This window comes from Buteo buteo, unplaced genomic scaffold (assembly GCF_964188355.1).
Source record: "Buteo buteo unplaced genomic scaffold, bButBut1.hap1.1 HAP1_SCAFFOLD_58, whole genome shotgun sequence".
NCBI lineage: Eukaryota > Metazoa > Chordata > Aves > Accipitriformes > Accipitridae > Buteo > Buteo buteo.
The window spans coordinates 510,134-523,388 of NW_027439224.1; the positions used below are offsets into that span (position 1 = coordinate 510,134).

The 13,255-nt window shown below is 46.5% G+C and overlaps 1 protein-coding gene across 1 annotated transcript; it reads left to right on the plus strand.

Moving 5' to 3' along the window:
- The first annotated feature begins 409 nt into the window (after positions 1-409).
- LOC142027809 (A-kinase anchor protein 1, mitochondrial-like) lies at positions 410-12,853 on the plus strand. Its single transcript, XM_075022016.1, has 10 exons — positions 410-1,463; positions 3,520-3,653; positions 5,094-5,220; positions 5,766-5,896; positions 7,745-7,922; positions 8,612-8,762; positions 9,397-9,464; positions 10,843-10,916; positions 11,705-11,770; positions 11,912-12,853. Exons 1-10 carry the CDS (start codon positions 824-826, stop codon positions 11,969-11,971), a joined length of 1,629 nt encoding a protein of 542 aa, XP_074878117.1. The 5' UTR covers positions 410-823; the 3' UTR covers positions 11,972-12,853.
- The last annotated feature ends 402 nt before the right edge of the window (positions 12,854-13,255 follow it).

Genomic DNA, 13,255 nt, shown 5'->3' on the forward strand with positions numbered 1-13,255 from the left:
TAGTAGTGTCCCTATCCGGGCTGCTTTTGCTAGATAAATACTGCGGTTGTAAGGGCGCTATAGCAGATTTCCCATCTTCACTGCTGCAAAATCTTGTAGAGGCACTTCTGGTTATTGGGAGGCACTTGCTTGATCAGGCTGTAGCTGTTCTTTGTTTAGGAATTCCTACACTGTGTGTATAAAAGTAAATGGAGTAGCTGCGTGTTGCTGTTTAGCGTCTACTTAACTGCAGACTTCTGTCGTGTGCCCGCTCACCAGCCTCTCGCAGTTGCTGTGGATGAGAACATTTGCAAAGCACTTCACCTTCACTGAGCTATTATGTTTTAGAGAAGTGCGTGTTGTCAACCTATGAAACTCTCAGGAATGTGGTGCTGCCTTTCAAGCAGAGAACTGGGGAGACCTGCAGCGTGTCAAGTCTGTGTCTCGGAGTGCTGGTGGTACCGCTGTGCTGTGAACCCAGCCTGATGCTGGAGAGACTTGCAGTGCCGGATGCTGTCCTTGTGTGTAGTACTGACCTGCGAAGGTGAGGCAGGAGAAAGAAGGTGAAATTGTTTTACATGTAAAGGTGGGATAAGGTGAAATTGGTGAGCGTAATGGTGAGAAATGTCCAGATATTCCTAGTCTTAGGTCAGGATCTTGTTCTGTGGTCTGTTGGTGGAGCAGAGATGTGAATTTAAGGAGTGGCTAGAAAACGAGTCTGTTCATGCTAATAGAAATACCTCAAGGCATTTATGAAACTTTAGCCTTGCTGTTACCTTTCCTGTGACTATTGTAACATGGCTTTTGTTTCTTCTTCTAGACATAATTGCTAAGGATCTGTAAAATGGCTTCACGTTTCCGCAATATTATCCCATATGCCATACCTGGAGTGCTGGCACTTGTTGGCTGCTGGTGGATCTATTCCCGTAGAAAAAAGCATGCAAGCTATCACGATAAACAAGCAATAGCCACTGAAGAAGAGCAGCAGGAAGAAGCGCCAGAGAATGATTCACCACCCAAAACAGAAGCATGTGTTCCTCGAAGACTGCCTCTCTCGTCAGAAGAGGAATGCCGAGAGAACGAAACCTCGACCTCCCTGCTCTCAGCAGGGTCGACGACGCCCTCTCTTCTGTCTCAAACTCACGAGAGGCTAGATCTCTCACAGGACCTTCCAGACCTGTCAGTAGTGACAACGCAGCCCAGCACCCTTGAGGACGACAGTGAAAAACTAGAAACGACAGGATCTCAAGATGAAAGCGGTGTCCCTGCTTGTGTTTCTCTCCCTCTGATCTCAAAGAGCACAGAGTGTCACGGCAGTGCTGCGCTGAGCCTTGTACAGGATTCAAGCTCTAGTGCAAACCAAGATCAGTGGCCATCAGCATCAGCGACACTGACACGAGAGTCTTTGGGAATCGTGGAGGATGGTCCAGGCTTGAATCATGAGCGTCGCAGGGCAGCAGAGGTGGATGGAGATCGCTCAGGAGGTAAGGGATTTGAAAATGCTCCCATGAAAATGTGGTGAACAAATATTTTATGTGCTGTAACCCTTCTGCTTCAGAACATGTTCAGATAAGTCCTCTTCATCTTTGCCTTTGCCAGTAGATGAATATTTAGGCCTCGTGTGCAGGTGGGTATGCATTTGCTCTCAGAATTCCCGTCCCTGTAGGATCCCGTGTTAGCTGGGTGATCTTCAGGGTATACGACGAAAGGTTGAACAGACTGGTCTGCATTCAGCACAAAGCTTATTGTCTAAAGCGAAGCATGTGCTTGAGTAGCCCAGTGAAATGGGCTGTGTCTGGATGTAGGCCAGGCTGTTGAACACCTTGCTGGTTTGAGACCTGCTAATGCAAATGGTTTCTGCTTCAGTTCGGGCAGCCTCTAGTAAGGACTGGGTTCTTATCTGTGTTTGTGGGCTGCTGCCGAAAGGAGGCTGTAAGGCAGGTTTCTGAGGTGCTGTTGGATGAACCAGGGAAGTGCTCTGACGAGCTGTGATAAAATCAGTTGGTTGCAGACCAATTACCCTGAAGCCTTTTTGCTTGGAAGGGTAGGTGCATGCCAAGAAATCCCAACAGGGAGCAATGTTCGTGGAGTTCCCCCATCTGTCTCTGCGTTGCTTTTGCCTTCTAGATCCTGGATGATGTGTGCCTGGCAGAATACAAAGCTGTCTGAGCAAATGTTAACCCGTGTGACCTTGGGGATGGATGTTAAAATCCTTTATAGGACCCTGTGGCGCCAACAGCCCTTAATGACAGGATGTCTTTTGTAATTGCTACAAAGTAGTTGGAACGCTGCTTGTTGTGAGACATGGGGAGTGAGTTTGCCAACAATTAAGGATTAAACCCACAAAACATTTTCACTAGTGAGAGTAACCACAGGAGGAAAATGGTTTTGCCTTGTTGTGAATGCTGGTGCGATGAGAAGGTACAACGGTGTGTTGTGGAGCCTGGTGATGACAAGGGCTGAAAGCTCTGCAGGGAGACAGGTAGGGAGACGGCGTATAGCAGGTAAAGTTGATAATGTGGCTCTGTTGGATAAGAGGTCCTACAGCTGACCTTCGCACCCAGGCTGTGAGACTTAAATCCTCATCCTTGTCTAGCAAGTCTATTGCAAACAGCTGCACTGCTTGCCTTTGACTTTCGAGGCATCTGTGCTGTGTTACTTATTAAGATGTGGCAAATGTGAGGCAGCTGTTGGGCTTATTTTTCTCTTCGGTCTTGTACTGGGTGATCTGAATTCTTGCAAGCAAGTGAGGATCTTCATGTTTCTGCTTGTTAATCTGGAGGAAGGATCAGCCTTGTTCTTGTTCTTGATCTTGTTACACTGACTGTATCTGGGATCTGACCAGGAGGAAGCTGTTTGAGTTTGTCCCCTTCCCAAGTACGAATGTTCCTGGTATCGGCTGATGGTTTGGGAACAAAACGTAGCTCAGCTCTGGCACCTTGTTTCTTCAAGCATATGACAAATCTGGGCAAGAGACAATCCTCTACCACAGCTAGTAGTGGGCACAGCTGGTGCTCAGGTCACCGTGCAACCCTCGTTGGGGCAGGAATGTAATGTCAATGCAAAGAGCAGACGAATAGGTTGCACATCCCTCCCTGCATGCTGAACTCCCTGTGAAAAGCCCTGTTTAAACCATGTGGGGAAAATGCAAAATACCTTGCTGCAGCAGCAGCTCAGTGTTGGTGTTAGCATAGCTCTCGTTCAGCTGGTAACTTTTGACTTAAAGTGTCTTGTCTCTGCTGCTGCATAAGGTGTCACCATGTTTGAAGGACTCCTGCTGAACTCGGGCCTCCTTCTGTTGCATTCCCAGAGGTGTGCAGGTTTTTCTCCAGCAATAAAAGGAAACTTGTAGCAGGCCGCGTGTGATGGGACTTTACCCTTTCTGAAATACCAGAGAACCTGATACAGGATCATCCCAACTGAATGCATAGGAAGAGCTCAATGTCACCTCTCTATGAAATTATATATTTTCATGGCCTTGTGTCTGGTAGCTGGATTGTGTGGGTTGTCTGAATACTGACATGTCTGTATGTCTTGTAGGTTTGGATGTAAATAGCGTGGACTTTGTGGACAGTGGCTGTGCCATGAGGAAGACAGTGAGTCGGCAGAACTCTAAGCTAAGAGGAGAATCCAGCAAGTCCGGCGTCGTTATCTGGGAGATAGAGGTTCCAAAGGTAACCAGCCGTTGGCCTGCTCGCGCATCCTGCCTTGCCCTACATAGCCATCTTCTGGTTCTTCCAGCCTGGTACTGGCTCAGTGCCATCCCAGAGAGATCAACAACAAATCAACGAGGATTTAAGCATTTAGCTCCCGTTAGGACTCAACAGGAACAAAGAGCCAGTACACACCTGTAAACAAGAGGCATGTCAGGGTTATGCCCAGGGTAATGTTGGTTGCTGGACTCATTATTCCCCATTATCTTCCACCCCAATCTGTTAGTCCGATGCTCTGAAAGCATTCAGAAGGCTTTGAGGGTACACAGTTATTAAGGGCAGGTGATTTTTTTTTTTTTTTTTTCCCCTGCTATGTAGGAGGGTTATGTTTCAACTGCCTGTCCAAACCCTTCCTCACAAGCTGAATGCTCGTATGAGCTATTCTGTAGAGCTGCTGTGTCTCTGTCTTTATAGTGAGCTTTCTTTTGCGTTGAGAGAGAGACTGTGTTTTTAGGACTACGTTCATACCTTCTTCCCTGCTTTGTGTATGCAAAATCATCTGTGGCTGTCCTGCACAGCATCGCTCTTGCAGTTCTGCTGCTCAGCAGACCCGAATAATGACAGCCAGTAATGTGAGACAGCAGCTCCCGGCAGGATAAGCATGCTGCCTCGAGTGCTTGGATGCTGTGAGCCCAGGGAAGACGTGTAACGTGCATTTTAATGGACCAGTAAAACACAGGCTAAAGAAGCAGTTCTACAGCAGAAAAATATGTTTCAGTGTTTCATGAAGACAGGCTGTCACTTTTCTTGAAGTAGCCAACTCTACATTGTATAGGATTATCCATACTGACTTGGGCCCAACACTTCTGCTCTGGTACCTGGTCTCTGACAGTAGGTGGTGGCAGGTGCCAGTGAAAGAGTAGAAGTAATAGGGCATGCAAAGACATCTCTTCATCATCCCGCACAGCTGTCCTGGGACTCTGCAGTCTAATGGGCATGATAGCCTGGTTTACTCTCCCATGAATTTGTCTACTCCCTATCTAATCTAATTAGCTTGTTTAAAAATTGCTAAAACTTAGTATTTCATATTTGAATGAAAAAGGCATGTAGCATGCTTTTTTAAAACAAGAAATGGTAGGAGATTGGGAGAGGACGTGACTTCACTTGACTGTAGGAAGACAGTAGCTTTTACCAGGCCTGGTAAAAACCATCGTGTCTTTGTGTCATTCTACAAGATACGAAGACGGATCTATCAAAACAAGCTGTGCTTACTGATCTGTATCTACCTTGACTTGTCATAGACCTGCTGAACTCTGCGCTGGTCCAGCATTCCCTTATACTTATTCTGCCTGGCCCTGTGCTACAGGAACTGGGAATGTGGGTGAAATAAGCCACAGAGAACGGTGTTGTTTGATCTATGTTTCTCTTCCTGACTGTTGCTTTCTTGTTACTTTCATAAAGGAATTAGTTGGCCGCTTGATCGGCAAACAAGGAAAATTTATGAGCTTCTTGAGGCAATCGTCTGGTGCCAAAATTTATGTCTCAACACTACCTTATTTCCGTGACTCCCAAGTCTGTCACATTGAAGGTAAGCGGAATGTCTCTTTATTCATGGTCTAATATGTAGCTTGGGGGCCTTAATTAGATGGGCAAGGAATTTAAACAGATTTAGTGGCTTTGTGAGCCTAGTGCTTTACAAAACTTTTCTAATCGGTGCTGTTACAGTAGAGGTGTATGCCAAGTTGCCTGTGCCTTGGCATTTGAACCCTCTTATTCTAGAGGTGAGAATGCATTTTAACATCTTCGGCTGCTGTAGTTTAACCAACACGTTTTGAAGGATCCCTTCAGGCTTGAAGGAGGAGCTATGGGATGTGTATCAGCAAGTGCGGTCTTGACTGTGAAGGATGTTAGATTAATTGTGGCTGAAAAATATCTGCCAGTGAATTGGGTTCATACTGGAGGCTAACGCTGTTGAAACTGGGGCCTGAGTTGCTCATGTTGGTCTGATATCAGGTTACATGGCCAATCTATTAAAAATTAAATCGTTGATGTAGCGCAGAAGGCACTTCACGGGGTGGGGGTGTCCTCAGCATATCTGTACTACAGACTTTCTGTGGGATTTTTGTCTTCCAGGCTCTTCGCAACAAGTCGAAAAAGTACTGAGCCTGATTGGCAAGAAGTTCAAAGAGCTGTGTCTCACCAACATCTACGCTCTACCTCCACCAACACCACTGACGCTTCATTCCCTCCTTATGACTGCCTGGGTAAGTCCCAGCTTGCTGGCTATGCTGATGTCAGGGTGGAAGGCTGTTGTTGGTCGCTGCTGTCATAGTATGCTACGTCAACGTGGCTGGTTCACAGATGCCCTCAAAACCAGTTGGATTTTGTGTGGCTCTCTGCTGTCCAGCTTATGTAACTGTTACAGATCAGATTTGCCTACCTGCTCTTCCACTGCAGTTTCCATTCTGCCTGAGCTGAGAAATGTAGAATCATAGAATCATTTAGGTTGGAAAAGACCTTTAAGATCATCAAGTCCAACCATTAACCTAACACTGCCAAGTCCACCACTAAACCATGTCCCTAAGCAGCACGTCTACACGTCTTTTAAATACCCCCAGGGATGGTGACTCAACCACTTTCCTGGGCAGCCTGTTCCAATGCTTGACAACCCTTTCAGTGGAGAAATTTTTCCTAATATCCAATCTAAACCTCCCGTGGCACAACTTGGGGCTGTTTCCTCTCATCCTGTCACTTCTTACTTGGGAAAAGAGACCAAGACCCACCTCGGTACAACCTCCTTTGAGGTAGCTGTAGAGAGTGATAAGGTCTCCCCTCAGCCTCCTTTTCTCCAGACTGAAGAACCCCAGTTCCCTCAGCTGCTCCTCATAGGACTTGTGCTCCAGACCCTTCACCAGCTTCGTTGCCCTTCTCTGGACACGCTCCAGCACCTCAGCGTCTTTCTTCTAGTGAGGGGCCCAAAACTGAACACAGTATTCGAGGTGCAGCCTCACCAGTGCTGATCCCTGGGTGGGCGATCCCTGCCCTGCTCCTGCTGGCCACACTATTTCTGATACAGGCCAGGATGCCGTTGGCCACCTTGGCCACCTGGGCACACTGCTGGCTCATATTCAGCCGGCTGTTGACCAACACCCCCGGGTCCTTTTCCACCAGGCAGTTTTCCAGCCACTCTTCCCCAGGCCTGTAGCGCCGCGTGGGGTTGTTGTGACCCAGGTGCAGGACGCGGCACTTGGCCTTGTTGAATTGCATACAACTGGCCTCAGGTCATCCATCCAGCCTGTCCAGATCCCTCTGGAGACCCTTCCTACCCTCGAGCAGATCAACACTCCTGCCCAACTTGGTGTCATCCACAAACTTACTGAGGGTGCACTCGATCCCCTTGTCCAGATCATTGATAAAGATATTAAAGAGAACTGGCCCCAAAACTGAGCTCTGGGGACCACCACTTGTGACTGGCTGCCAACTGGATTTAACTCCATTCACCACCACTCTTTGGGCCTGGCCATCTAGCCAGTTTTTTACCTAGTAAGAGTACGCCCATGCAAGCCATGAGCAGCCAGTTTCTCCAGGAGAATGCTGTGGGAAATGCTGTCAAAGGCTTTACTAAAGTCTAGGTAGACAACATCCACAGCCTTTCTCTCATCTACTAAGTGGGTCACCTTGCTACAGAGGGAGATCAGGTTAGTCAAGCAAGACCTGCGTTTCATAAACCCACGCTGACTGGGCCTGATCACCTGGTTGTCTTGTACCTGCTGTGTGATGGCACTCAAGATGATCTGCTCTGTAACCTTCCCTGGCACCGAGGTCAGACCGACAGGCCTGTAGTTCCCCGGATCCCTTGGGTAAATAAGTCTTCCGACTGCTTCATGCCGATAGTCTTTTTGTATGCAAGGCGGGCCCCGCCTCAAGTCTGATTTCTGTTAGAGCAGCAGGGAGTAACAGTGAGTAGCTTTTGGAAGTGAAATACCGGAGTGCCAGGGCTTTTCCACCCATGGCTGTAAGCCTCAGGAGTTGCTGGTGGAACATGGAGTTGCTGTGAATGAAGCTTGTGTTGCAGTGAACGCTAATGAGAATTTCTTTTCTCCACATGACAGCTCTTCCTCCCAGACGGAGTCTCTGTAGAGGTCGTCGTGGCAAACCAAGTCGATGCAGGGCACATGTTTCTACAGCAGCATACGCACCCCACTTTCCATGGTCTGCGTAGCCTCGACCAGCAGATGTACGCCTGCTATTCTCAACTGGAAATTCCAACCCTGCCAACTCCAGTAGAAGGCATGTAATGTGATTGCTCACAAATTGTTCAGCTGAGAAACTTCTAGGGTCACACGAAAGCCTGATGCCACTGAGTTAGGCTTGGGAAGTTTCCCAGTGGATGAGAATGTGATAGTTCACTTGTCATTTCATATTTTTTTAAGCCGCTGGCAGACTACAGATGCTGCTCTACTCTTCCTTACCCCACTCATCCCTAGAGTACCTCCCCAGCCACTTAGTTGCATGTTGAAATTCAGAATGAGATAAAGTCCATCTCAGGCTATTTCTAATCAACTTGGCATCTGGTGTATTTTTGCTGACAAAGTATGGAACTACTCCCAAATCTTCATAGTGTCACAGTCTGCACGTGGTGTAAAGTGGAGGGTGCATCACATGGAAGGGGGTTACTAGCGCTAACTTTCCTTTTTGGGGACAGACCTCACTGTTAGTGACCGAAGGCTGGAAGGGAACTGTACACCTGGGTAGAACAGCATGGAAGTGGCAGACAGAGACTTGAGAGTAAAACCCACTTCTCCTGCGTCCCAGCTGCAGGCCTTGTCTGGTGGGGGTGTGGGTGGTGGTGAAAGAAGATGTTGGCAGCGTAAGAAATGCTGTTGATTCTCAGTAGATAAGTACTGATGCCTGAAGTGCTAATTTCTGGAAATCCACTTACGCTGAGCCTTTCTCCTCTGTACTCCTGTGTTTTGCAGTTGGCATTATCTGCGCGGCTCCAGGCCTGGATGGGGCATGGTTCCGGGCTCAAGTTATTAGCTACTTCGAAGAGACCGGTGAAGTGGAGCTCAGATACGTGGACTATGGAGGATACGACAAAGTGAAGATTGACACACTCAGACAAATCAGGTCTTTAGCTCCTCTTCTGTGGCCTAAGGCAATATCTGGCTTGAATCTTCATATACCGTTTGAATTGCTTATAGGTTTTTCCACAGCTGAAGCGGAAAACGGTGGAAAGGTTTGGCTCAGCAGCAGCTGTGAATTCCTTGGGAGCACAGCAAGCTCTTGCAAGGCTTTTTCGAAGGGGAGGGGAGAGGAAATTGCAACTTCTGCCACTTCAGCGTGGAAGCTGAGTGAAAGGATGCCTTCAGGAGGCCCTAAATTGTAGTTAATTGATGAGCTAGAAAGAAGATTCAGATTCTCTGTGCCCCAGCCCCATTGGCTGGGAGAGCTGTATTGGATGGGGGTTTTCTTAGACAAGCCCATTAAATACTTGATTGTGCCCCAGAGGTGGGAGAAAAGCAGTACAGCTTCCATTATGGAGGTGGTTTTTGCTTGGAGCCCAATCCAACTTGGCGTGCTAATCAGACTATTTATTGCTGTTGCTTAGATTGCTGGGAGAACAATCTGATTTTTTTTTTTTACTGTCATCAATTTCAAACTGAATTCCTGTAAGGTGACATTGATTAATCAATTGCTCTAAAAGAATACAGGAGAAACTTAAAGCCGTGTTCTTACTCTGATTGATTCTCTTTTCTTTAAGGTCTGATTTTTTATCACTACCTTTCCAAGGAGCAGAAGTTTTACTAGACAACGTGGTGCCACTCCCAGGTAATGGAGCTCTCAAGACATACCGTTGGTGCTCCCCCTGCAGGTTTAAATGGATACCAACTGTGTACAAGCGATGATTCTGTCTAAACCTTTTCCCTCCTATTGCAAGCGCAGCCTCTGATGTGACTAGAGCAAGATTGGAAAAATTGTATTTTATTCTTCTAAATGTGCTAGCATGGCATAACCTGTCAGGCTCCAGGGGAAAGATGATAAATGTTCAGGCTTTTTCCTGGGTGGAGGAGAGAATGAATTACTCTCCTAAACAGCAAGTTGGCAGGACTGGCAGGGTACAGGTGAAGCAGCTGTAACTACTCTGCCTTCTTCTGTCATAGAGTAGCTGTAAACGCAAACTTAGTTTTTAATCTGCTAGATGAATATCTGACATTTTCCTACTAAAATGACTGATGTGTATAATTCTGTGTTCAAAAGACTACCCTCCAAGCACTGGAAGAATGTCAGTCACTACCTAGAAATGCTTTGGTTTGCCCCCCCCCCCCCCTTTTTTTTTTTTCCTTTTTTCTAGTGGTGTTAGAGATGCGTGCTCTAACCAGGAGGTACAGGAGGCTCTGCCAAGACTGTAGATGGATGGCGAGGTTTAAGCTGCTTCTTGCAGAAGTCAGTGTTTTCCATGTTCCCTGAGGTAATCGACCTCCTTCGGGATTTGTAAGGAGTTCACTTGCTGCTGGAGGCGGTCTCAGGGTGGGGAGCACAAAGGAGAAACTTCATTTTGCAGTGATTTGGTAGGAAATAAGCAACTTTCCTCCAAAATGAAAATACTTCTGAAATGTCTGGTCTGCAGTGTAGATTGTAACTGTATTGCCTGGGACACAAGAGTTTCCTGCTGCATTACAGGTGTGGAGTTAGCAACAGTGCCCACGTAAGCTGTGCAGGCTGAGAGACCTGAGCTGCCAAGAGTGCATTTGGCACTGTTCAGGTGCCAGCCGGCCTGTGATACAAATGCTTCGGAGTTCCCGTTCACAGTATTGCACTCTGTGCAGGGTCAGTAATGTCCTGAGGCCCCTGAGCTTAGTTTATTAAGGATCAAAATACTAATGGCAGCTCAAACGTACTGCAGAAGTAGACTTTTCTGTCTTTAAAGCCTCCTAATTCATCAGCCACTTATGTTCACATTAACTGAGCTAGTGGCTTTAGAAAGCACTTCATCCTTTCCCTTCAGCAACACAGCAGGCACAATACTTGTGTGATCTCCAGCTTAATAGACTGGTTTCAGCAAATGCGTACAGCAACAGTAGGTGAGGATTCTCTGGCCTAACTTATGTAGGAGGTCAGGCAAGATTAGCTTAATAGTCCCTTCTGGCCTTTAAAGCCTGTGAAGAATATATCTCATTTGTTTTCTCCTGCTCTTTTCTTTCCCAAGACGAGGATCACTTTTCACCTGAAGCCGACGCCGCTGTTAGTGAGATGACCAAAGGCGCAGTCCTAGTGGCACAGGTACACGAGAGCTGCCTGGAAGTCTGGTTGCCAATTTGACTGCTGCTGTTGTCCTCTCTGCCCCCTCGCATACCGTGCGTGTTAAAATCGAAAACAAAGCCACAGCCTGTAAGCCTGGCTGCTGGGCAGGATTCTCGTCGAGCAATCTCGGGCGCCGAAAACTTCCTTGTGTGGCACCAGGACCACTCAGGACTGCCTGGCTGGGAAGGGATGAGTATTCCCTCTTGTTACTGATGCGGGCAGAGAGGAAGGGCACCTGGATGGATTTACAGAGCACAAAGTGGCCTGTTGTCCAGCGGATCAAATATTCACCTGGGTCTGCGCTGCTTTGCCAGTCTCAACAGTCTTTGCAAGACTGACATCCAGGACTTGGCCTCTGGCTGGCCGGAGGGAGAAGTAAGGGCATCCCAAAGGCTTCTGCATGCAGTGCCTGGTCTCAGCGAAGAGGCACTTGCCTCTTCCGAAGTGCCTCTGACAGTGGCTGTAGCTGTCCACGTAAGGCAGTTGGGACGAGTGGGAAGCCGATAGCGCTTGTGACGCTCAATCTCGCAGCTTCCTTGGGTTTTAGTGCAGTGCTCAAATGCATCACTAATTCTAGCAAGGGCACGGATTTGAGCGACCAGAGCGCACTTGCCAGCAGGGTGTCCCAGCTGCCTGGTGGCAGGAGCTACATTTCCACGAGCCTACGCTGAGTCTGAGGATCTGATATGCAGTGAATGATGCTAGCCTTGCACCCTGCACGGCTCAGACCAGAATTGCTGCACGCTAATGTTCTTCTGTGTTTCCAGGTCACAAATTATGACAGCGCAACAGGTCTGCCACTGATACAGCTGTGGAACTTGACGGGAGATGAGGTGGGTATGTTAACATGCCTATTTTTTCAACACTGATAAGGTATATGATTATGCAGACTTTTTATTGCTGGTTAGGAACTTGCTGATGCTTCTTGCTAGTAGTTTGTTCACCTTTCTACTTTTTTTTTTACCTCCTTTTAGGTGGTGTCGGTAAACAGAAGTCTGGTGGAAAGAGGGTTTGCTCAGTGGCTTAACTACTAGCGACGTCCTAGATGCCTCGACAACGCTTTCTACAGAGAAAAATAAAAGAAGAAATCTTGTTTTGCGCTGTTACAATTTGGTTTGGCAACCTTTCATAAGACAACCTGTTTACACCTATGTGTGGATTTTTGTGGTCCATTGAAACTCATCCTGCTCAACTGTTACCATTTCACTAGAAACATGTACCTCATCTGGGTGAAAGCTGGGGTGTTAAAAGCCATAATGACAGATACTGTAGCTTTAAAGCAAAAAATCCTCCCCGGCCTCTACTTAAAAGTTGAATGGAAAAAACCTTAATACCTGGGGGCTTGCTTGAAGCTAGCAAATGCCCCGAAATGTTAACTGTGGTTGCATTTTTGTTCAAGATGTATAAAGCCCCGTGAACTTAGCGTCTGCTTTTCTTAAAAGCTACAACGGTTGTCCTTTTTTTAACAGGCTCTGCCTATGAAATTAATGAATGTTATTAAGGAATTTAATGTTTAGTTACGGATTTTTCTATATTGTGCCACTAACCTGCACAAATAACATTCATCTTGTGTCTTCCTTATGCCAGGAGGTAGATGAATTGCATTCGTTGCACTTACTGTGGCACATGTCTCACTGCAGTCATGGTTTTTAGGCTTGATACGCTTAAGGAAGAAAGCTTTTCTGTGCAGATGCTTGAAGTGCAGGGTATGTTACCACTACAATTTTTGCTCTGAAATGTCATGTATTTAAAGAAAAGAACTGATTGCCAAGCCCAATTGTAGTTTATATTTTTCTAGCTGTGCAAGTCTGTAAACATATATATAAAAAACCATTGTAATATTTTGTACAAGAAAAACACTGGAAACAAAGGGAACTTTACAGAAACTTTTTCACACCAAAATGTCCTATGTAGGTAGAACTGGTTTGGAGTGCATTAGGGTAGCCAACATACTTGGAGCATCTGAATGTTGGGAGTGTTTCAGCTCTGCTGTATACAGGATTAGTATTCCCTTAGATTGCTGTCTGGCTTGAATTGTGATCACTGCATTCTTTGCTATGTTGCTGTACAGATCTGTTTAAAAAAAAAAAAGTAACAGCTTGGCATTAATATTGCAGTGGTGTTCTCAATTTTTTTGTGTTCCTTTTTAGATTTCTATTACATATTTAAAATTTTGCTCAAGTAATTTAAGCCAACTTAATACTCTTAAACACACGCCCTCTAATGTATATCATTTTAGATATGTATTGAGCTGGGATTTATTGCTGGCAGAGAAGATACTTGCCAGGAAAATGTTGATGTAGTCAGTCCTCAGAAGT